General features: G+C 38.8%; 2 protein-coding genes across 6 annotated transcripts in view; one reads left to right on the forward strand and one right to left on the reverse strand.

The window, feature by feature from the left end:
• The window catches only part of SETD2 (SET domain containing 2, histone lysine methyltransferase), a 132,588-nt gene extending 117,598 nt beyond the window's left edge, over positions 1 to 14,990 (reverse strand). For 2 of the 4 annotated variants that reach the window (XR_004233112.1, XR_004233113.1), the window contains exon 1: positions 14,840 to 14,990. Coding sequence is in view for 2 of the 4 variants with exons in the window: in XM_031960600.1 (XP_031816460.1) it covers positions 14,840 to 14,913 (74 nt within the window). In the remaining 2 variants the exon portion in view is untranslated. The remainder of the gene's footprint in view (positions 1 to 14,839) is intronic. The other 2 variants (XM_031960600.1, XM_031960621.1) reach the window with 1 other exon arrangement.
• A 258-nt stretch (positions 14,991 to 15,248) lies between these two features.
• The window catches only part of LOC100931380 (tubulin delta chain-like), an 82,127-nt gene continuing 71,901 nt past the window's right edge, over positions 15,249 to 25,474 (forward strand). The window contains exon 1 of one of the 2 annotated variants that reach the window (XM_031960708.1): positions 15,249 to 15,311. The gene's annotated coding sequence lies outside the window, so the exon portion shown is untranslated. Of the gene's footprint in view, positions 15,312 to 15,644; positions 15,829 to 25,474 lie in introns of those variants that run through there. The other variant, XM_012543432.3, reaches the window with a different exon arrangement.

A 25,474-nucleotide genomic window follows, 5' to 3' on the forward strand; every position in this document is an offset into this window, starting at 1 on the left:
ATTTTTCTTATAACTCTGGCAAACAGAAAAGTGAAATCAACCTTTTTTTCCTGGCATTTTCGTTACATTTTTTTTAGCTGTAAATCATTGGCTTAAAATGTATAATATATGGCAACAAGGAAGGGGAAGAACTAAAATGAAATCTGTATTATGATTTAAGCTAGTCTAGAGAAAAATAAGAACATGAACTTTTCTTCTTTTATTATACAAGTGGGAGACAACAGGTGAGGAACAGCACTTACTGTCAGGCTGGGATGGTGTGATCAGTTTTATTGAATTATACCTCAATTCAAGAAATTTTTTTTTTTTCCATTAAAGCAATGGCAGCTGGGGAGGGGAAGAGAAGAATAAATTCAGACATTAAACTTACTTGAGTTGTGAATATTTTTTAAGAACCTGTGTTGAAAAAGTACTGATAAAACTGAATCTATCTAAAACAGTAATTTAAATCCAATTAAACTGCACTTGTTCAAAAACCACTTCTGTAGGAAACCCAAAGCAAAAATGATGTTTAAAATTAATTTTTGCAGTAACATATTAAATCTGTCTGAGCTCATGCCCTGTAATGGCTGAGAATTGACCCAAAAGAGAACTGGATGACAAGAACAAAAATATCTGCGATATAAAGATAAATCATATAATGGTGATTATGAACCAACCAGATTACATGTTTACAAAATTTAAGTTATGGAGAAACAAAATTCTTACTGAACCGAGTAAGATAAATTTATTATATTCTAATTGCAGCCATGGTTCAAATACTCAAGGATTATTATAAACTTTTTAAAAAAACCATATGCTTGTCTTTCCTCTAAAAAGCTGCCTTAGAGATGACTAAAAACCATTACATTGAATTCCCAATCCCTATATTTATGCACACCTGCATTTTTGATTTCCTTCACAAGCTAATTGTACAATATTTCGGAGTCTGATTCTTTTTGTAGCAAAATAACGTTTTGGTCATGTATACTTATTGTGTATCTAATTTGTATTTTAATATATTTAACATCTACTGGTCATCCTGCCATCTAGGGGAGGGGGTGGGGGGGGGGTAAAGAGGTGAAAAATTGGAACAAGAGGTTTGGCAATTGTTAATGCTGTAAAGTTACCCATGCATATATCCTGTAAATAAAAAGGCTATTAAAATAAATAAATGAATGAATGAATGAATGAATAAATAAATAAATAAATAAATAAAAAGATTTCCAAAAAAAATAAAAAATAAAAAAATAAAAAGCTGCCTTAACGATAAAGTAATTTCCACCTGTGTAAAAATTTTAAAATGCAAAACAATTCATACTTTATTCATATTTTTAAAAATAAAATGAACTCAGATCATAATCAAAATAGAAAAGCCCTCATATTACTGAGACTAACCTTACAAGTTCCCTTTAAAAAAATTTTATATTAAAGGAACTACATTTTTAGATCTTTGAGGGTATGAGTCAAATAATAAAATTGTAATAACTGAAAAAAAACCACAATTATATATTGATAGAGGGCTTTTGTATAATAGACTATGTGAATAAAAATGGGATCATTTCAAGTAGGAAGAAAGGAAAATGAGGCTTGACTCATCAAGATCCCAAAATGGGTATGAAGTATTGAATTCACACCCTTGGTTATCAGGCTAAATCAAGTACCTCTATTCTCTTCCCTACTCCAACCCCCAAACCAGACTACATTACTTAGTCTCTTGCCCATCTCATCTGTATCCACAGACATTATACTGATATACTTATCACTTTTTGAATTAACATCAAAATCTTAGTAAATAAAGTTTAATAGATATTGTTTATTTTTCCCCCATCAATAAATATAGTACAGAAAGAAAAATAGTTGCCTTTGAAAACTCACAATTAATCTCCCCTGCCCAAGGCAAACATGAGCCAGAAAAGTAATGCAGCTCAAACAAGTGTTTAGGCACTAGAGTGGTCTATGTTAATCCTTCCACAAATATCAACAGCAGGCAATCAAAACAGGTTAGGGAAAAAAAACTTTTAACAATCCAGGGTCTGTAAGATGATCAGATACTACTACTTCTTTTCCCTAGTACTTCAAAATAATAAAGGCAAGTGAAGGTACTAAAAGTTGTGGCATTCATGTCAGGAAGAAGGGATGGGAAAAGAGTCTGGAACTAAAAAAAAAAAAAAAAAAAAATCTTTAAGTGAATGCTAAAAATTGTTTTTAGATTTAACTGGAAAGGAATAAAATATTAAAAAATAAAAGTTATTGCATCTATCTCCCCCCTATTCTAGACAAAGTATTTATTATGCACTTACATTATTTCCTTACTAGAGAGTGAATTATTTGAGAGAAGGTACTATCAAAAGTACATTTTTAAAAGGAAAAAGAAGATACTACTCAGCATATTTCAAGGTCAAAGAGAAGATAAAAGAGAAGAAAAGGATTATGTTCGGCCTGTACCATCATCCTAGATAATCTTCATTAATCTCTGAGGGTCTCACTCATTTACAAACTAACACCTCTACACATATTAGAATCAAAAGCTACATTTTTCCAAACTCACAGGGGAACTGGCTTACCAAAAAAAAAAAAAAAAAAAAAAGCTGAGATACAAGAATGTAATGGAATATTATCATACTATAATAATTACACTGATAAGCATGGGAAGATATATTAATTGATGCAAGTGAAGAACCAGGAAAACCACAACAATTTAGTGGAAATAAAAACTGAAAATGAAAGCTGTGAAATTATAATAAACAAGCTTGCATCCCAAGAAGAGAGAAAATATATTCTCTCTTCTTTGTAGGGAAAGACTATGCTTACTGGGATACCTTTCACTGCTTGTACCCTTCTTCCTTTTTTGAATAGTTTTTTTTTTGTTTTTTTTTTAAACATTCTAGTCCCACAGAAAGGGAATCGTCTCTTTTTTGTGTTTGCAAGGAGGTTTGGGGGATTTTCTTTTTACAAGTATCCAAGTTCACATGTGTGAAAACAGCTGCTCTTTCAAGACCTGAGGTAAAAAAGGTTCTTGAGTGTGAAGGTTTTCTGGAGGCAGCCTTAGTTTCAGTTGAAATAAATAATTACTCCAAAATCGCAGCCAGCTGGTAAAAATGCAAACGTTTATTTCTCCTTCCAAATTAGCCCGGTTAGTTGAGGCCTATCTCTCTGCCTGGCTCCAAGAGATCTTGCAGCTTTGTCCTTGGCTTCTGCCTCTGCTTTCTTCAGCCTCCAGCCAGCACCAAGGTAGAAGATGCAATGAATCTCTTGCCTCAAAGATAGGGTTTGTGGGTTCCAAGAGCTCTCTCCGACTCCAAGTAAAACTCTCTCGAGCTCACAGAGTTTCTAGTAACTCCTCAAGTAATTAACTCAAGTAAGTACCTCCAGTCAGTCCCCAAGCTCCAAGAGCTCCCTCTATATATGTGATCTCCCAAAGGTTAACTCCGCCTTCTAGAGGGAGAGGGATTCTGGGTTATCTCCCAGAGTGCAAAACCCTAATCCTGAACTCTCCCAAACGTGTGAACTCCATTGGGTACTTAGATACTTATGAGCTCTCTAAAGGTGTGAACACAAGCATTGTTCTATCAGTTCCACTTAGTACCTTGTTTCAAGTTCTGGCCCAAAATATCTCTTTCTAAGATCAAATCAATCACACTGAACCATGTCAAACCAGATAACTATTGTCTCTATCAACTCCAATGTCTTAACACTTTGTAAAGATTCCAACACTTGAGCTAACTTATTACATGATATTTGGTTGCTCTTTAACAAGTCTGGAAAGCAACAGGTTTAAAAAGTTAATTGGAAAACCACTTTTTATTCTAACTCCAGCCTTCTAAACTTAGGCAAAGAAACTTTATTCTCTCTGTAAAGCAATACAGAAGATATCTATAACTTGAAATATGTTAAAAATCTGTTAAGTATGTTGTGACAAAAGCTTGGCCATGTATTTTCATGAACCCTTGCTGGGTTGCTATTACAAAGTTAGAATCTAAAAAAGTACCTGATTGTAAATGTAGAAAAACAAATGGGTAAATAAAATATGAAAGGGAAAGGAGATTATGAATTTATTAAACAATGCATATGGGTCTTTTATAAGAGATGGGTCTCTGGATGGGAGAAGGGGAATAGTTACAATAGGAAATGGAGGTAATGTTAAAAACAACAAGAATATTTTGTTTTTTAAAGAATCTTCATCTTTCAAAATTTCTATTTTTCAATAATTCTTAGTACTGTAGAAAAGTGCACCATTAACAAGTCAGATGTTGCTTATGTTACAGAACAAAGTGAAACAAATTCTTTGTCAATAATTAAAAACACTCTGAGAAAAGGGAAAGCTTTGCATTTCAGCAAGCTAATATTTATGCAGGGCATCATTGTGTACAAAGTGCTTCTCTTACCCAAAAACCTGAGGAAACAACAAAAAATCTGAGTAAACATAAGACTGTGAGAGGGAAAGTAACTTGAATGAAAAGATATTTTAAATGGGGACACAGTAGATAAGAGTATTGGAAGGGTAATCAAGAAAAGTGGAGTTCAAATACAGACATTAACTGTGAGACCCTGGGCAAGACACTTACTGCTAGTAGCCTCAGTTTCCTCAAAATGAGGTAAATGAGCTGGGAAAGAATATGACAAAACACTCCAGCATCACAGCTAAGAAAATTCCAAAAAGGAGTTTGAAAAGATTATTTCTTGGAGATCATTATATACTTCAACAACAATACTGTATGATGATCAATTCTGATGGACATGGCCCTATTCAACAATGAGATGAACCAAATCAGTTCCAATAGAGCAATAATGAATTGAACCAGCTACACCCAGTGAAAGAACTCTGGGAGATGACTATGAATCACTACATAGAATTCCTTATCCCTCTATCTTTGTCCGCCTGCATTTTTTATTTCCTTCACAGGTTAATTATACACTATTTCAAAATCCAATTCTTTTTGTACAGCAAAATAACTATGGACATGTATACATATATTGTATCTGACATATACTTTAACATATATAACATGTATTGGTCAACCTGCCATCTGGGGGAGAATGTGGGGGGAAGGAGGGGAAAAATTGTAACAAAAGGTTTTGCAATTGTCAATGCTGAAAAACTACCCATGCATATAACTTGTAAATAAAAAGCTATATAAAAAAAATTTTTTTAAAGAGTAAGGTATTGAAAAAACCTCAACAAACAACAAAGTGGTGGGAACAAGTGAGTGCTAAGCTCAGACAGACATACTGGAAAAGTGAGAGCATCCTGGCCCAAAACAAATTTACACTCTAAAAGGAGAGAAAGTATGTAAAGGTGTGAACGACATGCACTTACAAAAGCACAAACACAGGAGATAGAGGTGAAGCAGATGAGAGTAATAGTCAGCTGGTGAAAATAAAGCATTTCCCCTTTATTCCCAAGTCTTTTCTGACAAGGGACAAAACAACTAATTAAACTTAACTAGGGAAAGTAAATATAATGATTTTTTTTTTCCATCTGGTTATTGCAGGGTTCTATTTCATTAGTGCAGATAAGCAAGTCAATTCTCAGCAAAAACTTTTATAAAACACCAGGAGCAAATTTTTTTTTTAAAAACCTAATTAGCAATAATGGATACCTAACCATAACGCGACCTTAGAGCAGTGTTTCAAGTGATTTAAATTAAAAAGCTAGCTCATATAGCCTTTGGGAAACATGTAAAGCAGTAGTTCTGCCAAAAGAAAACAGTCTCAGTTTAATAGCACTAAAATGTTTTCTTGACCAGTATATCAAGCTGATTTATCTATAATATTCATATTAAGAGTATTCCCTGCTTTATTTCAAATAAAGAGGCAGAATAGATCTGAGATTTAAACTGAGCATTTATGTTACTTGCCTAAGCTAGGCCTATGAGTTAACTTTTTATGACATTAACAACAGTAGAATCTTACTGCATTTTATGGAATTTAGACATAGCTTTCTTTAAAACCTACCTTTTACAAAAAGTCTTTGATTCTAATAAACCACCTTCTATTGGTTATCTCCAATTTATCAAATATATATACACATCGTTATATATAGCATTTGTACCTGGTTTGTTTTCTTCCCATTAGATTGTGAGCTCCTTGAAACAGGCCTTTATTATCTCCAGCATTTAGTCTAGTACCTAGCACACAGCATGTGCTTAATATGCTTTGTTGACGTGGCTGGAGAGAAGCATAGTGGGAAGACATATGGGAAGTTATAGATCTAGCTCTATTCTACTTATCCCTGATCCTCTTTCCCACTCCAAATGTGTCCCAAGATTCACAGGCTATCAAGATTAAAAGGCTGGGAAACTGTTCTAATGTGTCTAAGTGTGACTCAATCTTAACTGCTGAGCCTTTGTATTTTACACTTTGGCACCAATTAACTATCAATTATCTGGATTCCCTTCACTTCTTCAATAACCTCACCAAAAAGAACATCTAAAGCAAATGTTTTAGCACTAACTTGCTACCAAAGGTCCTTATCTATTTCTCTTTACTTCCATCATAGAAGTTACAATGTCTTCCAATGTTCATCACAAATAAATGGAACACGTTAAAAAATTTTATTTTGCTTAAGAAAAAAAATCTACAAATCCTGAATTATATAAATTTCTGTATATTTGGTTCAAGTTAGTTTAATGTTTCATTATTTTTGAGTGAAGAACACAAAGAAAAGGGAATCACATTTTCAAAAAATGAAGACATTCATTAGATTAGATTAGGCTTTCTAAAAAACAAAGGGTTCAATAATGTAGATGAAAAGAGAAATTCCTAAACCATATGATAAGATCCATAAAGAATTATCCAAATCAGTTACACTGCTTTCTTTTGAATAGTTTTATGCAGCTTTTTTGAAATTTTATTCTATCAGCCTAACCACAAGACCAATTACCAGAAGATAAAGTTTAACAATCTTTTTATTAAAACTCTCCATTTTACATATCCAAGAACCTGCTCATTTAAGATTCAAGTTCCTCCCAAGCTACTGGTAACATCTTCTCTAAGGTTACCTTCTACTTGTTATCTTTTATGTTGTGATTTATATATGTAGAACTTTCTTTCCATTAAGATGTAAGCTTCTAGCAAGCAGAAACTGTTTTGGCTTTTTTATTTTTTGGGGGGGTGGGAGGGAGATTTTTTTTAAATCCCCAAGACTTAGCAAGTAGCTCAATACAGAATAAGAATCTAATACAGACTTATTGATTTGATTGACTCCTTATTGTGTGACCATGGGGATATGTCTTTGAGCCTAAACATACAGCCAAGAAAAAAAGGAAACTACTTTGTAAATCTATTAATGCCAGCTATTACTACAGTGATCCTTTACCTTTCATTAGAATAGAAAAAAAAATTTGTACAGACTGAAGTCTGCTATAATACATTTCTCAATACTAGTACTTAGTAAAGATTGTGCACTGGAGTACTTGGCACAATCCAGTATCCAATACAGGACAAACTGAATCAGAGCTTAATGTTATGAGAACTGCTTTGTCTCAAACCACATAAAGGAAGTTTATAAATTTTTAATAAAAGCATCTATCTAAAAGGCACAATGGATAAAGTATTGAACTTGGAGTCAAATCCTGCTTAAGACACTTGCTGGTCTCATGACCTTGGCCAAGTCATTTGACTTCTCTTGGTCTTGGTTTCCTCATCTCTAAAACAAGAGTTAATAAACAGCACTTACTCCCACAGGATTAATGTGAAGATCAAATGAGGTCAGTCAAACACTTTGCAATCTTAAAGTGCTACGTAAAAGCTAACTAAAATAAAGCATCATCTGAATAATTTTCCTACAAATTTGTTATTAATAAAACAAGTTATTAAGAATACTGGGGAAAAAAATTAACACCTACCTAACCTTTGAAAAAGTAGATATTATAGATCCAATAAAAAATGTGGACAGGTCCAAAGGCAAGTGCCAATTCCCACCCACAAATCTCAAGTCCTATGAGGCCAATATTAGCCTCTCTAATAAAGGGAGGAAGTTCTCAAAGGAAGATGCAGGTTTTAAAAAAAGACATTTTAAAAGTATCATTATTACTTCCTCAATGCATTTGAATAATATAATTGAGGCAACCACCTTTCCATATTTTGGATGGATGCGGTTATATTCTCCAGGAGATTCTATCTTGTACATATAGAATGTCAAAAATGTTCCTCTTCCACAAAAGGCGAGACAATTTTTTTTTAAAGTCAAGTACAACCAAACTAAAAGCATTTTCCCTACCAAAATCCAATATATAGCTAAATGAATGCTTTAATGAAGTTAGTTTATTTAAACTTGAAAAAGAACACTGATCAAAAATGACTTCATACTTTTCCTTGCATGGCAAATTTAAGCAGTCTATTTTCAACTCATTCTAACAAAATAGTTCATCTTTAGAGAAGATTTTTAGTTCCTTACTCAGCACATCACCATACAGTAAGTGTTTGAGAAAACAAAGTCAAAAGTAAAACAAGTCTCCTGCTTTTGAAGATCTTACAATTTAGTCGAAGGGGAAAAAACAAGCTACACAGTAATTATATGATAAGGTATATTAGGAAAGGAATGATATAGAAGATGGCACTTGGGTTGACTCTTGGAAGTAACTCCTGTATAAAGATTCTGACAGATGGGGAAGGGATGTACATTCCTAACATATGCAACAGTCAAAGTAAAAGACAGAGGCAGGAGATAAAGTCTCATATAACAAGGCCAGTTTGGTTAGTCTGCAGTTTATAAGAATAATATGTGAAAACGCTTGAGATGTATCCTGAAGCAAGGTTTGATGAGCTTTAAATAAAGTCAAACAGGAATTTATATTTGATTATAAAGGTAAGAGAAAACAAATTTATCCTTCCTAAGAATAAAATTTGTAGGAACTAAAAAGATTATAAATTCTTGTTTACTTTTCAAATGTAATAAATATTTATCTAAACTAAAAAGTGAAAATCAATTGGCAATTTTAGGAAGTCACAAGTGCAACAAAGTTTAAAAACCAAATGAATTTTCTAAGAAAACTATTTTTATAATTATTACATTTTATATACCTAAGTATTTTAGCAAAATTACCATTTTATTTACTCCCTTCATACACAAATCGCAAATGCTATGGAAAATATTCTACTAGTTTAATTAACTAGTTAGGTAATTAACTAACTAAATTAGTTATTGATATATTTTTTAAAATCAGCTCTTAATGGCACATATAAGATTATATAAGCCACAAAAGGGAAGCATTAGTTGAAAGGATAACAAGCACCCCCCAACTTCAAGACTTTTGAGATGTTATAGTTGTTCATTTTGATGGCTGGAAAAGGGGGTGAGAAGATGCTAGTCTTTGACAATGAAAGGTTATCACAGCTCAATGTTTAGCACCCTTCATTCCCCAAAACCATTGGTACACATATTCTTGCCCTCTGGTGCCTTTTTTATTCTGGGAAAGGGAAAAGTAGATTTTTTAAATAAAAGGTTTAGGGTAGAAAATATTAAGTGTCCATAGGAATCATTCAGATATAGCCCAAGCAACCATGTGACCTCACAACACATTAACTGAACTAAGCACTAAAGTAATAATCAATTTAACAACAACAAATTTTTGCTATAATACATAGTAAATGAGATCTAAAATATAAAGAAACTTTCAGTCAATGGCATGATAAATGCAACGTCTTGGTAAATAAACATTCTAAATCTGCTAGATTTGTGATTAAGCAAACATCTCCTTGAGCTTCAGTTTCCTCTTCTGTAAGAAGAAAAATTTAGAGTAGATGATGTTAAGAAAAGCACCTTGCAACTCTGACACTCAGATTTTATGAAAATATACATTCAAGAAAGTTCCATTGTAAGTCAGCAGACAGATCCTTTTGTAGAGGGTATTATATATTGGAGGAAGCAATCTTCCTGAATAGCACAAAATATCCTCTGGGAAACATGGTTTGAGTTTTAATCTACATTTAACATTAACAATCAACTGTATTTTAGAAACCATACAATAAGATCCAGCAACTAGCAGGGCTTTTAAATATCTTGTATAATAATTAAGGTTTTCTTTATGCATTACATACATATGGATTATGGTAGGCTGACCATCCTCATTGCTTTCCCTGATGTAAGCAGATAGATTTCAGGTGACTGTAGCTTTTGACCTGAAACAAAATTACTGTCTTCAGATGATTCCATACAAGGAAAGTCTATGGCCATATTTATTCAAGGGGACACAGAAAGTTCTGTTTTTCCTAAATAATCTAATTTTTTTCTAAATAAACAATTTTTCTGTGCTTCAGTTTTTTTGTAGCAACCCCTCACAGGAATATAAAAGGCAACATGAAATTATCTACCAATACTGCAGGGCGAAAAAAAGCACTTGTTTAACAAAAGCTGCCCCACCTCCTTCTAAATCCTACCCAGTCTTCATTCATGAACCAAGTTCAAAATTCATCTCCTTAAATTTTTCTCTACCCACCCCCATTGAAAAGAAGCATGCTCTTTTAACCAATTATTGTCTTACTGTCTATATAACACTTATTTAGCATGTAGTCTTTCTTACACATTAGACTCATTTGTATAAATGATGTACTAATTACCCAAGTGAAATACAAACTCCTTTAAGGAAAAAGTGCAGTTCTGTCCTCATCCTCAGAATGAAGCATATTTCTTACACAGGCGCATAAATATCTGTTGATTTAGTGCTGTTTCAACTAGAAAAGACATGCTTTCCTATCCCCGATCTTCAGTGATTATTCAGTATATGCCACATATATGGCAGATACACAGTAAGGTAGGTCTCTTGGTCCAACTGACTTGAGGAAGTATAAAGGGAAAGAGAATAAATAGCCATGAAGTTGCTACAAGTAAGTCAGCATTTCTCAGCTTTTCTTTACCCTACAAAAAGTATTTCCCTCCTCTTACCTCAAAACATAATACAGATTAATGGTCCTTAATCCTGAACCACTAACCAAAAAAAGATACCAAAGAAAATGTTTCCCCTCCAGCTTCAAGAGTTTGAATCCCAAACTTCTGCTTGAGTAAAAACTAAGAAATGCCTTCCATCACACCATAGACTAGATTATATACATTCATCACTACTACACTGAAAACCAAAAAATATAATGGGGTTCTGTACTATCTTAAAGCTCAGTCAATGAACATTTTATGAGGGCCTGCTATACGCCCAAGAACTGCTCAGCTAAACAAATTATGCAAAAGTTATTTAAGATAAAGATGTTTCAGAGTATAGACAAAATCTAAAATCTGTCAATATAAAATCCTTACATTGTTTAAACACCCGGATGATTAAAGAGAAACAAGAACTTATTTTTCTTCTCAACCGACTCAATACCAAAATCAATCAACTGACATATTTCTTAGGCACTATGTCCCAGGCACTCTGCAAGGTGATACTAAGGATGAAACAATCATGAGTAGCTTATATTCTAACAGGGAAACAAATACAAATATTAATATATACAGAATAAAAACGAAGAATACAAATAAACACAGGTAGTTAAGGATGGATGGGCACTAACAATTGGGGGAAGAGTTTGTGGAAATTAGAAAACAAAGGGAATAACTCTATAAGGCTAAAGTAAATATAGAGTATATTACATGCATGAGGGTTGGAGCATAGATAGAGCACCAATGACAAAGACGCAAGCATTTATGAATAGGTAGCACAGTGGATAGAATGCCGTGCCTAGAAGTTGGGAAGAATTCAGTTCAAATCTGGCCTCAGACATTTCCTAGGCAAGTCATTTGACTGTGTTAACTTTAGTTTCATCAGTAAAATGAGCTAGGAAAAAGAAATGGCAAGAAAACCTTTGCTAAGAAAACCTCAAATGGGATCACAAAGAGTCAGGTCAGACTAACAGGTAGCAGGCACTGTGCTAAGTACTTTAGAAATATTATCTCATTTGATCTTCAGAGCAACTCAGAGGCAAATGCTATTTTCCCTATTTTACAGATAAGGAAACTGAGTCAGAAGTTGTGTCTTGCCCAAAGTTAAACAACTAGTAATCATCTGAGGTTGGATTAGAATACAAATCTTCCTGACCGCAGGCCTTGTGATCTATACATTGTGTCACTTAGCTGCCTAGGTTACCACCAGAGACAGGAGATGAAAGCTTTTATGTAAGAAGCAGAGAAAAATGTTTGGCTAACCAGCATCTAGATAGAAGGGGAAGGAGTATACATTTCTTAAGTAGACAACAGCCACTGTTAAAAGATATGGAGGCAGGAGATGAAGTCTCCTGTTAACAAGGCCACGTTGTTTGCTTAGAGTTCAAAGAGGGAAGTAATGTGTAAAAAGGATCACATGTGACCCTTAAGAACTAGCACTATTCTGACCTGTTTTTGTTACTACCAGAGCTAAGCAAAGTGCCTGATGTAATAGATGCTTAGCATATGCTTCTAGATTCAATTTGATAATAGCTAGCATGCATTTATGCAAATAAGTGATGTCTGTACATATTTTCTTGTCACAAAAATGCTCTAAGGTGGAAAGGAGTAGTTACTGTTATTACATTTCTTCCAGAGATAAGAAAACTGAAGATGAGAAAGGTTAAGTGATTTAGCCAGAGTCCTTGGACTCAGGTCTTCCAGAGCCCAAGTTCAGCATACAATTCAATAAGCAAGCTAAAAAACTGAATTAAGGTCCTACTGTGAAAGGCCTTAAAAACTATTTAGCTTTAGAATTTGTTTTTTATTCCTAGAGGCAATAGGGAACCACTGGAATTAAGTGGCATTGACTTCTCTGCTCTCAGGAAGATGCCTTTGGCATATTCAGTTTCTTTTCCTATTGAAATCAGAAGGGTCATCAGGTTATTAGATGACAAAAAATACTGTCAGGTTTAGTAGTAAGTTTATAAGATAAATAAAGAGCCTTTTAGGGGGTCCCTGTAACCTCTAGGATACAATACAAACTACACAATTTGGTACTTAAATACCTTTACAATCTGGTTCCTACTTACCTTTTCAGTGCTGTTTTCTATTACAGCACCCATCCCTACTCCCTTTCCAAGCACTGACCATAACAAAGTAGCTTGATAACTGTCCCATGCCTTACATTACATACCATCCATCCATTGTGTGCACTCCCTCACCACCTACACCTTTAAGGACAGATTAAAATCATAAAAAAGATCAGCAGCAATTTCCTATTTGAAGCCTTCCCTGATTTCCTCCGAAGAACCCTTATTAACACACTGTCCTTTTTAAAAATTACTTTGAATTTACTTGAGTTCACTTTATCCCTCAAACTATTATGTAAGCTTTTCTAGGGCCAAAATATCCTTTTCCCCCCCACCTATATCCCCAGGATCTCACAGACTACCTTGAATATAGTGATCACTTAATTTTTCAACTGTTGAAAACTAAGTAACAGCAGAAAAATTTCAAATTAGTATAATCTTCCCAGTGATAACTGAAACACTTAACACTTTGAAGTTGATTCTATATATACTTCTAAAGTTAGGACGGGAGCATAAAGCAACCTCTTTAAAAAAAAAAAAAAATGAGTAGTATGTCCTAAGGAGGGTTTCAAAGTAGAAAAGACAAAACTTTCAATTGCCTTAAGAGTATTCTTAAGAAATAGTTAACTGGGGGGGGAAGGGAACACCTTGATCATGTTGGTAGTGAGGAGCATAGTACACTGATTATACAACTTGGAACAAAGCTGTCTTTCAATGTTCTAAATAACGTTTAATATTAAACGGTGTCTCTCTTCTCCCAAGTTAAGAACAAAGTTTCCCCAGGAGAAAGGTTAACAGGTGTATCTTCAGAAAAGGAAAGCGTGTAAAACTCCCCAAAATGCATTGTAACCCTGTACTATGCTTCGTTTCTAATTAGCAAAACAAACTCGGTGACATCTCAAGCCTAGTGGTGCAAGATTTATATGACCAGTACAGTTGCAGAAAAAGAATGTGATATCAAGGTCGGGGGAAAAAAAAACAACCAAAACAAACGACTAACCATGGATGAGACATGACCCCAGGAGGAAACAGGGAGCAGGTGAAGGCGGGGCCCCCGATACAATCCACTAAGTGAAGGCAACTAAGACACCTTGGCTGAAGGAGCTACCCTCCGGCCTCAGACTCAAACCGAGTCCGGGGCTTTGCGGCCTAGCTCTTCCCTGCGTCTCCTCTTCCGACGCCGCCAGAGGGGAGGCCTGATGGACCAGACACCTTGGAAGGAGGCAGACAGAGGAGATGGAGATGGGGGGGTGGGGAGCCAGCGGAAGAAGGGGAGGAAGGGAAGGAATAGAGTCGCCAGCTCAGACTCCTCTCGGCCCAAGGGCCCAGGACGGGCTTCAGAGCCCAAAGAGAGTGCCCGCTCCCCCTCCCCCTCCCTCTCTCCTCTAACCTTTCCTGCGGCTTCCAACTGCTCCCGCACCGCCCCACACGAGCCCCGGCGCGAGGCGCCCGCCGCCCTGCCCTTCCCCTCCCCCAGCCCCCCGCAGCGGCAAACCGCCGCGCGCACCTCCAACTGCTCGCGCGACCTCTCCGGGGCCCTGTCTCCCAACTCATCCCCCTCACAGCCCGTTCGGCTAACGCCGCGCTGCGCGACGCAGCCCCCGCAGGCCTGGGGCTCAGCACCCCACCCTCGCCCCCCCCGCCGTGAGCGCGCTCGGCGGCCTCCCAGGCCCCGTTACTCTCGCCGCCGCCGCACAGCCAGCTCCACCGAGGAGAAGCGGGCCCGCGCCCCGCTGGCGCCCAGTCACAGGGAGCGCTCACTTCCCCCACCCTCCGTCCGAGCCCCGGCTTGTCCGGCCCGGAGAAGGCCTCACCCGACCCTAGGCCCGGACATACCACTCCACCCCCACCCCCCTGCCGCCCGGTCCGCGTCTGAGGCGGATAACGGCGGCGGCGAGAGCATAGAGATACTCACTCAGGGGTGGGGTGTTCAGGGTCATAGAAATCCCCCATCTTCGGTGGCGGCGGCAGCGGCTGCTGCTGCTTCATCTGAAAGAGCTAGAAGCGGCGGCGGCGGCCCAAACCCCCTCCCCGAAGGCAGGGGAGACACGGGGGAGGGGGGCGGGAGGGGGAAGCAGGGGAAGGGGGGAGGAGAGGAGGCGGCTTCTCCGGCGGCGGCGGCGGCGGCGGCGGCGGCGTCGGCAGAGACGCTCACACACGCAGCCACCCCGCCCCCCTCGCAGGCGTCGCTGCCGCCTCCTCCCCACCCCCCGACCCCTTAAAGAGACATACACTCCGACCGCATGGGAGACGGAGACCACAGCTTGGGGGTGCCCCCTCCTGTGGGGTGGGCCGCGAGAAGCGGCTGGACCCTGGGGCGGGGCGCCGCTCAGGCCACGGTGCCTCCCCAGCACCACCTCCGTCGCCCACCCCCGGCCGAGCTCCAGGTGGGTTCTTCCAATGACTGGTGCAGTCCCGGCCGCTCTTCGCCGCCCCCTGTCGGCGGCGCAGCCAATCCCAGCGCGCTCGCTCCCAGCAGCGCTTGTGCACCCTTCCTCGACCCCGCCCCCCGCCGGGGGACGCGTCCCGGCCTTTCTGCCTCGGGGAGCCTGCTGTAGCAGCGGCGCCCTCTCGAGGCTATATCCCCGCCCACCTCTTGTCACCGCTTCCTTCTCCTCCTCCTCCTCTTCCTCTTCCTCTTCCATCCCCCTTTTTCCTTCTCTTCTCACTCCTCCCCCTTCCTTTTCCCCCTCCCCTCCTCCTTTCCCTCTTCCCTTCCTCCCACTTCCTATGCTCCTCTCTCCTGCCCCCAGCTTGCTTCCCTTTCCTCTTTCTCCCCTTCTAATTTCACCCCTCCCAGAAAGACCCTTGCACCCTGAGAGCGTCTGCAGCCTCGTGCGGGGGAGGGGGAGGGAAATCGCGACGTGCGGGGAACGGGAACGGCTGTTGAGGGTCCCGGGTGAGGTCGGTCGCTCGCTCCGATGTAACGCTTTGTTTTGTCTGGTGTGTTCTCTGGATGCCCCTGTCCCCTCCGCAGGCGGTGGCCCGCCTCACTGCCTTTTTTCTTTCTCTCCTACTCTCTCCCTGCCCTCCCCCCGCCGAGGAAGGAGGGGCGGCAAGTGCGCTAAGGCCCCGACTCGCTCACTGCGGCCCCCCTTTCCTCGTGCTGCTGCCTTGTTCTCTTCTCCAAGAAAAGCCAGACTTTCACAAATCGGGGGCAGCGCGGAAGTTGGCGAGAATCTAAGCGTTCTGGGACCCTCCTTGACGGCTGTCTTTTTTAACTGGGCTTGGGCCTGGACCAGTCAAGCGCTCGGAGGCTCGGGACTGAAAGGCGCCCTGGAGCCCTTGGAGCCCGGGTCCGGGCGGCGGGGCCCAGGCCTGGGCAGATGGCGTCCCTTGCCCAAGGTCAGGCAGTTGGAAAGGGTTGTGGTTATGATTTGAATCCGGCCCCGCACCGAGGCGAAGTCGGAAACAAAGGCTTTAGGCCTAACATGTCACGCTTTTTAACAGTTACCCAAACTAGCTCTCCACTCGCTATGCCTTGCTTTCATTTTGTTGTGAGATGTCTTTTTGGAGTTGGATTTGTCTTCGTCTTTGCTTGGTCTCTCCTCAGTCCCCTGCCCCTAGGATTTCCTGACCCCAAGAATTCTGAGCTGTGCCGGAGTGTAAACGAAAAGGGATTTCTTGTATTCTCCTGCAGGCAAAGGAGGCAATTTCCTGAGAAGGATCATTAACCACCGTCTCCCAGGGATATAATATTAGCTCCCGTTCATATAGTGCGGGACAAAGCGCTTTCCTCGTTATAGCCTTGTGAGGTAGATATTAGAAAAGACAAGACAACATTAACCAGGATCACTTAAGGGGCCAGAGGTTGCTTTGTTAGTAAAAGAAAACCAGTAACATTTCAAGAGCTAGTTTAACCCTGTTCCTTTTGGCGTTTGATAATTTTAACATTTGCAAGTAATGCTTTTTCCCTTCATAAGTAATAGTATGGAGAGGGGGGAGAAAGTCGAAATTATGTGTCACATGCTTAGCCTTTATTGGATTACTTGCTTTCTAGGGGAGGGAAGTAGAAAATTTTGGAATATAAGGTTTTGCAAGGGTGAATGTGTGTGTTCTGAAAAATAAAAAAGCTACTATTAAAAATAAAAGTGCCAAAGATAGTGAAATGAAACTAAATAGATTAGTTCACCATCAAGTTAATCAGTAAAATATGGGGGAGGGAAGTTCAGATGAATCTGAACATTTTCATTGCCATTAGATGTTGAAGTGGGCGGTTTACTTTATCAGTATTTTATGTCCCATTTATGGAATAAGGTACATTTTCAAAACAGCAGTTCTAGTATCTTGGTGAAGCATGCTATTTCTAATATTCACATTTCTTTTCTTAGTGCTCTCCTCCCTTTAAAAAAAAAAAAAATTGTTCTTTAGCTGTCATTTGCTCTCATGATTTCAGCTCTGACCTCTTTGCCTATGCAAGCCCAAATCTCAGTGCATTTAGAGCTACAGACCTTTATCTGTGGCTGCCTTCAAGACATTGTTATCTGAATGTTACGCTTGCACCTCAACCTGAACAAAACAGACTTAGCTTTCCTCCTGAAGTGCTTTTTCTGATTTCCCCATTTGTTAATTGAGAGACCCAAACATTCAAAGTTAATATAATCGTTGCCCTACTTCTCACCAAATCTCTTCTAAGTCTTGCAGATTTTAACTCTGGACTGTCCCAATTGATTTTAAAATGCTCTATATTAGGCAGAGGTTGGGCAGCTAGGTGGCAAAGTGGATAGAGAGCTGTTCCTAGAATCCTGGAATAGGAAGCTTCCTCAGTTCAAATGGCTAAGTTGCTTTATAGCCTGTCTGCCTCAGTTTTCTCACAATAAAATGATCTGGAGAAGGAAATGGCAAAGCATTGTAGTATCTTTGTCAAGAAAATCTCAAATGGGTCACAAAGAATTGGACACAACTGAGCAATGACTATACCCAGCACTGCAGTGAGTATTTGAGATCCCCCCCCCAAAAAAAAAAAATTCCCTTCCTTCAAGGAAGCCTCTTTTAGGAGTAGGAGTGAGGTGAGGAGAACAAGATGTACATATATAAGTTCATAATATGTACAAAGTAATTTCCATGGAGAATGATACCACAAAGGGTAATTAATTAAACAATCGAACAAGTGTAATAGAGGTCATAGTAGAAGAGTAAGGAAAAGTAGAATCAGGCCACTGGAGGATGGGTGGGGCATGATGGCTGGGGAGGAGTGTTTTGGCTTGTGCATGATGTTGCAAATCATATTCTCGGGGATTCATCCATCTGTACGGAGGGCAATACATAGTCATGTAGTCGTGCAAAAATAATGGATGGACCATCCTTGAGAAAGGTAGAACATGATAGGGAGTATTGGCAACAGACCTTGGACCTGTATGATAGTTTAAGGAACAAATTGCTGGTGTCCTGCCATCAGGCTGATTGTGGAAGACTGAGGTATGTTTGAAGTGCTCACCCTCAATGTACCTCCACCAAAACCCTAAAGTACAAACTCAGTTACCTGCTGCTTCTGCTGTTATTCCACAGTTCTCTTTAACTGTTCTGACTCAGTTTCCCTGAACTAGTTTCCTTTGTCTCAGTTTCCTTAGCTGTTCTGTCAAATCCCCTTAGTCGTAAAAACCCACTCTGGTCCATTAAGATTGGGAACTGTTTACTCTAAGGTTATAAATTGCTAGCAAGATAAACAAGAGAGCAGAACTCCTGACCCTTCCCTGTCCTCAAGAATTTACAATATCCCTCTAAAATATTCCAAGATACCTCACTGACATCTTTATCTCTGGGTGTTCAGACATCCTGTCTGTGGGCTTTTAGGAGTTATGGTCTCCCCCCAACCTGACAGAAGCTGCCCCCCCCCCCCATCCTCGTGGTCCTTTGTCTTTAGAGAATATTTAAGTGATTGGCTTTCTCTTATTCATTGCTGGAAGAGCCTGGCTGCTAGATGCAGCAGGCTGGATTCTTTGCTCCCCAGCCCTGGGACCAACATGGATTCCTTGGTCCCAGTATATCTTTATCTGACTGGATAATTTGAGACGCGAGTCCTGTCCAGTTAATTATACTCTCCAATTAATAAACTATTGAAAATTCTCTAATATCTCTTCTGCCTCAGTTTCTCCGGCATTACACTGCAATAGCTAATTTATACTCCTACCTCTATCCTCCAAAATGGTCATTTGATCTTCTGCTTGAAAGTTTCCAGTGCTTTGCTGTTACCTATCAAGTAAAATTTAGCTCCTTTGCCTGGCATTTGAGGACCCCACACACACTATGATTGCACCTCACTTTTCCATTTTTCCCCCTAATCTTTTCACGAGCTCTAAGCAGCAATCAAACTAGATTCCTCAAACACAGTGCCCTTTCTCACCTTCATGCTCTTGTTCATAGGTATCCCTATGCCTAAAATGTCACCTCTTTTCCTTTTTATTTGTATGTGGTAAAAACAAGATTATGCAATGATCAACTCTTATGGACTTGGCTCTTTTCAACAAAAGTTGACACAAATACCACCTCGAGGTCACCATCTGAATTTCTCCCATTATTAGCTATTGCCCTACAAATAGCATTTCAATGGAACATCTCTAATATACTTTTTAATACTTTATTTGCAACATGCTTATTTGTGCATATTTTATATATATTAACTAGATAGTGAGCTTCATAAGGGCAGTGGCCATGTCAAATCAAATTAACAAGCATTTCTTAAGCACGTAGGCACTATGCTGAGACTGGGAATACAACCTTCCAAAAACTGGAGCACTAAAAATGTTTATAGCCACCTTTCTTGTAATGGCAAGGACCTAGAATTTGAGTGGATGCCTATCACTTGGGGAAAGGCTGGATACATTATGGTATATGAATGTAATATGTTCCATCTATGCCCTAAGGCCTTTCAAACTGTGCATACCTTTTGACTCAGTGTTTCTACTGGGCTTATATCCCAAAAGGATCATAAAGGAGGGAAAAGGACCCACATGTGCAAAAATGTTTGTGGCAGCCCTCTTTGTAGTGGCAAGAAACTGGAAACTAAGTGGATGCCCATCAATTAGAGAATAGCTGAATAAGTTATAGTATATGAATGAATATTAAGGAATATTATCGGTCTAAAGGGATGATTATAGAGGGGCCTGGGAAGACTTACATGAACTGATGCTAAGTGGAGTAGAACCAGGAGAACATTGTACACAACAACAAGATTGTGTGATCAGCTCTGATGGGCATGGTTCTTTTTAACAGTGAGGTGATTCCGGCCGATTCCAATACATTTGGGATAGAGCCATCTACATCCAGAGAGAGGACTTTGGGGACTGAATGTAGATCAGAATGTTTTTTCACCATTTTTTTTTTTTTTGCTTTTTTTATTATTTTTTTTTTCCCTTCTTGATCTGATTTTTCTTGTGCAGCATGATAAATGTGAAAATAATGTATAGAAGAATTGGACATGTTTTAACAGATATTGGATTACTTGCTATCTAAGGGAGAGGATAGAGTGAAATGAGGGAGAAAAATTTTGAACACAAGTTTACAAGGTGAATGTTGAAAACTATTCAGATAATTTTGAAAATAAAAAGCTAAAAAAAAAATATGTATATGTAGACCACGGCCATCTAGGGAAGGGGGTGGGGAGAAGGAGGGAAAAATTTGGAACAAAGTTTTGCAAGGATCAATATTGAAAAATTACCCATGCATATGTTTTGTAAATAAAAAGCTTTAATAAAAATTTTTAAAATGATAAAGCAGTTTTCAGAAAAGCCTGGAAAGACTTCATGAACTGATGCTGAGTAAAGCAAGCAGAACCAAGGGAACATTGTACACAGTTAAGGTTATGTGATGATTAACTGTGGTAGACTTGGCATTTTTCTGCAATAGAGTGATTCACTTTTTTGTTTTTTTTAAAGATGAAAGATATTAGGGAGATTGTGTTCACAGAGTATGTTAGGTTTAAAAAGTTGTCTCCATCTCATCTTCTGAATTGAAATTAAATCTTTCCACAAACCCTTCAATGTCTACCTAAACCTTACTTCTTGATAGTGATTGGTAGATATTATCTGTGATAAAGGTGATTGTAATTCTACACTTACTGTAAATTAAGGGCTAGCCCTTAGGGACAGACTTTGCCTATGCATGTTTTGTAAATAAGAAGCTTGGGAAAAAAAAGAAAAAAAAATACAGATTCAAGGCAGATTCACTGAATAGATCCACTGAATAGATTTAGGATGAAAAATGCCAATTGCATCTAGAGAGAATTATGAAGACTGAATGTGGATCAAAATATATTTTCACCTTTGTTGTTTGCTTGGTTTTTTTTCCTCATAGCTTTTCTCTTTTGATCTGATTTTTTCTTGCACAATACAAGTATGGAAATATGTTTAAAAGAATTGCATATATTTATTCTATATCAGATTTCTATCTTGGGGAGTAGGAAGATAAGAGTGAAGGAGAAAAATGTGTAACACAAAGTTTTACAAAAATGAATGTTGAAAATTATCTTGACATGTATTTGGAAAAATAAACTACTATTAAAAATAATTAAAAAACAAAAACTAGAGCACAAGATCAAGGAAGACCAGCAAAGGGTACTTTATTAAAAATTGCTATTTTATTTTCCCACAATTAGATATAAAATATTTGAGTTCCAAATTCTCTTCTTTTCTTCCCAACCCCGTCATTGAGAAGGCAAGCAATTTGACATAGGTTATACATTTGTAGTCATGTAGAACATTTCAATATTAGTCATATTGTAAAAGGAAACAGTCAAAACTCAAGAAAAATAAAGTTTAAAAGTATGCTTTAACTTATATTCAGACACCATTAGTTCTGAGGAGATGATAGCATTTTTCATAAGTCTTTCAAAGTTGTTTTGTATCATTGTGTTGCTGAGACTAGCTAAGTCATTCACAGCTGATTATCTTACAATATTAGCAGTAGGTTCTTATTGAAAGTGGGACTTCAGCTGAGACTTGAAGAAAGCTAGGTGATAAAAATGAGAGAATTCGAGTCTCCTCTCCAGAGAGAAATCATTGAAAATACCTTGAGTCACGAAATGGGACATAAGTGAAATATAGCAAGAGGACATAATATTGGGCTGGATCATTGGGTCACTGTTGGTGTTTTTTCTTCTTTAAATAATAATAATATAAGATCCAAAATCACAGCCAGCTGATAAAAGTTCAGATCTTTTATTGTGTCCTTCAATATAGCCCGGTTCCAAGAGCTCTTGCAGCTTTGTCCTTGGCTTCTGCCTCTGCTTTCTTCAGCCTCCATCCAGCACCAAGTTGGAAGATGCAATGAATCTCTCTTGCCCCGAAGATAGGGCTTGTGGGCTTCCTCTCTGACCCCAGTCAATGTTCCAGAGAAATTCTTTCAAGCTCTAAGAGCTTCCTCCATATATATGATCTCCCAAAGGTTAACTCCTCTTCTGAGAGAATGGTATTTGGGGTTATCTCCCAGAGTGCTCTCTGGCCCTAAGAACTTCAAGGGAGGTGTGAATTCCGCTATCTCTCTCTAAACGCTGCAATCTCCCAAACATGTGAACTCCAATGAGTACTTAAATATTTCTTGCTTCTATGAGCTCTCTAAAGGTGTGAACACAAGCAGCATTTCTATCAGTTGTATTTAGTACCTTTGTTTCAAGTTCTGGCCCAAAATATCTCCTTCTTAGAACAAATCAATCATATAGAACCATGCCAAATTAGATAATTATTGTCTCTATCAACTTCATTGGCTTAACAGTTTGTAAAGATTCCAACAGGCACAGAGTATGGGACAGGTAATAAGGTATAAGACTGAGAAGGTAGGAATTAGGCAGGTTATGAAGGGCTTTAAAAGCCAAATAGAAAATGTTGTATTTGATGCTGTAGATAATGGGGAGCCACTGCAGTTGACTGACTTTCAATTTAGGAAAATGATTTTGATATGAGTATGAGATGGACTAAAGTGGGAAAAGAATCATGGCAGGGAAACCAACTAGCATATTATTGTAGCAGTCCAAATATGGTTAGGAGGACTAGGGGGATGAGTGTCAGAAAAGAACAGGGGACATTGGGGCAGCTAGGTGGCGCAGTGGATAGAGCACCAGCTTTGAAGTCAGGAGGACTGGAGTTCAAATGTGGCCTCACTTAACACTTTCTAGTTGTGTGACCCTAAGCAAGTCATTTAACCCCAATTGCCTTAGGGGAAAAAAAAGAAACGGGACATAAATGAGAGATCTTACAAGGATAGAAATGACATGAATTGGCAAATCAATTGGATGGGGGTGGGGGGTGTAAGAGAAAGGAGTTGAGGATGACCCGGAGTTGAGGATGACCCGGAATTTTCTAGCCTGGGTGACTGGAAGAAAGGTGGTGACTTGCACAGTAATAATGAAGTTAGGAAGAAGGGGAAGGTGATGGGGAAAGATAAGTTTAATTTTGTACATATTCAAGTATAAGAGGTCTAAGAGGATAGTTACTTGGCGATATCTAGTATAAAGGGAGAAGAAAAGGGCAAGGATTATGACCTGGGTGAAGATTTAGCAAAAAAAAGACTGAAAAGCAGCAGTAAGATGGATAAAGGAGAATCAGAAGAAAGAATTATGAAAATCTGGATATCGGAGGCTATAGAGGTGAAGAAGGATTGAGGATAAAGAAAAGTCCACTAGATTTCCCAGTAAAGAGATCATTGGTAACTGTGAAGAGAGCAATTCTAATAGAATGATATAAATTGGAAGTCAGACTACAGAAAGCTGAGAGAGCAAGAGAAAAGGAAGTTAAGGCATCAATTGTAGATGAATTTGAATTTAGCAATAGAAGGGATATAGATAGTATGGATTGATCAAAGAGTTTTTAGAGAGCATGTTTATACACAGTTAAAAGAGAGATTAAATATAAATGAAAGAGGTTGATAGAGGAAACAATATGTAACACAGAAATAGGCTGGAATGGGATCCCTTGTGCAGGTTGAGGGGTTTATCTTGTCAGGAAATGGGCCATATGTTCTTGTGATCCAGAGATGAAAGAAAAGAAGGTGGTAAAAGGCATCTGAAGGATGCAAGTTGGGGTAGGGAAGAAATAGAACTCAGTGAATATTCTCAAATTTTTTAGTGAAATATGAAGCAATGTTTTCAATTGAAAATTAGAAAGGAGTAATAGAGGGGTTGGGGATGGGTAAAAAGGTTTTCTTAGAAAAACCACTTTTGTGAATGAGATAGTAAATCAGGGGGTTGTAAAATGTTGCTTTGCCTTAGTGAGGGCTTAGTTGGTAGAATTACTATAAATTTTTAGTGAATCTAATTGGTCCAGTTTCATAATTTTCCCCAGCTTCACTAAATAACATGAATAAGAGCAAAGGCAGCAGTTGATGGGATCATTTCAAGGCTGAGATTTGGCAAAGTAACTCTCTTGTCCTTGACAAAGCAACATCTTTGATAGAATAAGGGGCCAATAAAAGGACAGTGTCCAGTTAAACTGGTAAGGATTACGGATTGGGAAGGGAGGACAGTATATCCAGTTCAAGAGTAATAGCTTCAGAAAGTACATGAAGGGTGAAGGAAGTGGATGTCATAATAAGGATCAAGAACATAGCTGGGAGTTTGGGGTAATAAGGCACAGGGAGAGAGGGGGTAATCACAAGTTTTAATCAGATAAAGGATTTCAGAGTTCATGAACATAGAAGTGAAATACTTGTGAAGTAATGGCAAGATAAGATTATTTATCTGTGTAACTGTAGTAGTTTAGGGGAATAAGTCATGGAAAATGAGTAAATTGAGGAACTGGGAGGCCATGTATCAGCTGTGTATATTCCATTTCCTTCTATAAGGGCAGGAGTTGAAGAAGAGGAAAGAAGGATGTCTCAGAGGACAGGAGGCAACAGCTACTATAATCTTGATTAGGTAATATGAATTGAATGAAATTCAAAGGACTGGTTTGTGAATGAAGGGGCAGATGGAGAACATGGAGGTGGCAGTGAGGAACAAAGAGTATTTCAGCTCTCCCTACCATAACCAGTGAGGCAGGAGAGTATGTGGGAGCGTGCAACCAGTGCTGGAAAGGGTGGCCAGGGAAGCTGGGAGCTGGGCCCCCCGGGCAAGGAGATGGAGAGAAAGTTCAGCTGTACCACCACTCTTCTTGTCACCTAGGTTTGAAACCTCAGCACAATTCTTTTTATTCCTTACATCTCCAACTGCCTGCTGGATATGCCCTTGGCATGCCCTAGGCAACTCAAACTTCATGTATTTTCTCTCTCAAACTCACCACTCCTGACTTCCCGATTGGAGAACAGGGTACCATAAGTCTTCCAAAATCCCAGATTCAAAACCTTGGAAATATCCTTAACTCTTCACTTTTACTAACCCTTTGCAGCTGACTCTGTTCTCTCTAACCACACCCAACCTCGCCATTATTCCAATGGCTTTTATCTCTCAGTGGGACCATTGAAACAGTCTCCCAATTGGTTTTCCTCCTCCTCCCATCTGGACTCTGCAGCATTAAGTACATACAACTGCACAAGATTGACCCTGCCACTGGGCAAGAAACTGATGGCTCCCTGCTGCTGCTTAGGGGTGTCTGAGGTCTTTTAGAATCTGGATTCAGCCAGG

This window comes from Sarcophilus harrisii, chromosome 1, assembly GCF_902635505.1.
Source record: "Sarcophilus harrisii chromosome 1, mSarHar1.11, whole genome shotgun sequence".
Lineage (NCBI taxonomy): Eukaryota > Metazoa > Chordata > Mammalia > Dasyuromorphia > Dasyuridae > Sarcophilus > Sarcophilus harrisii.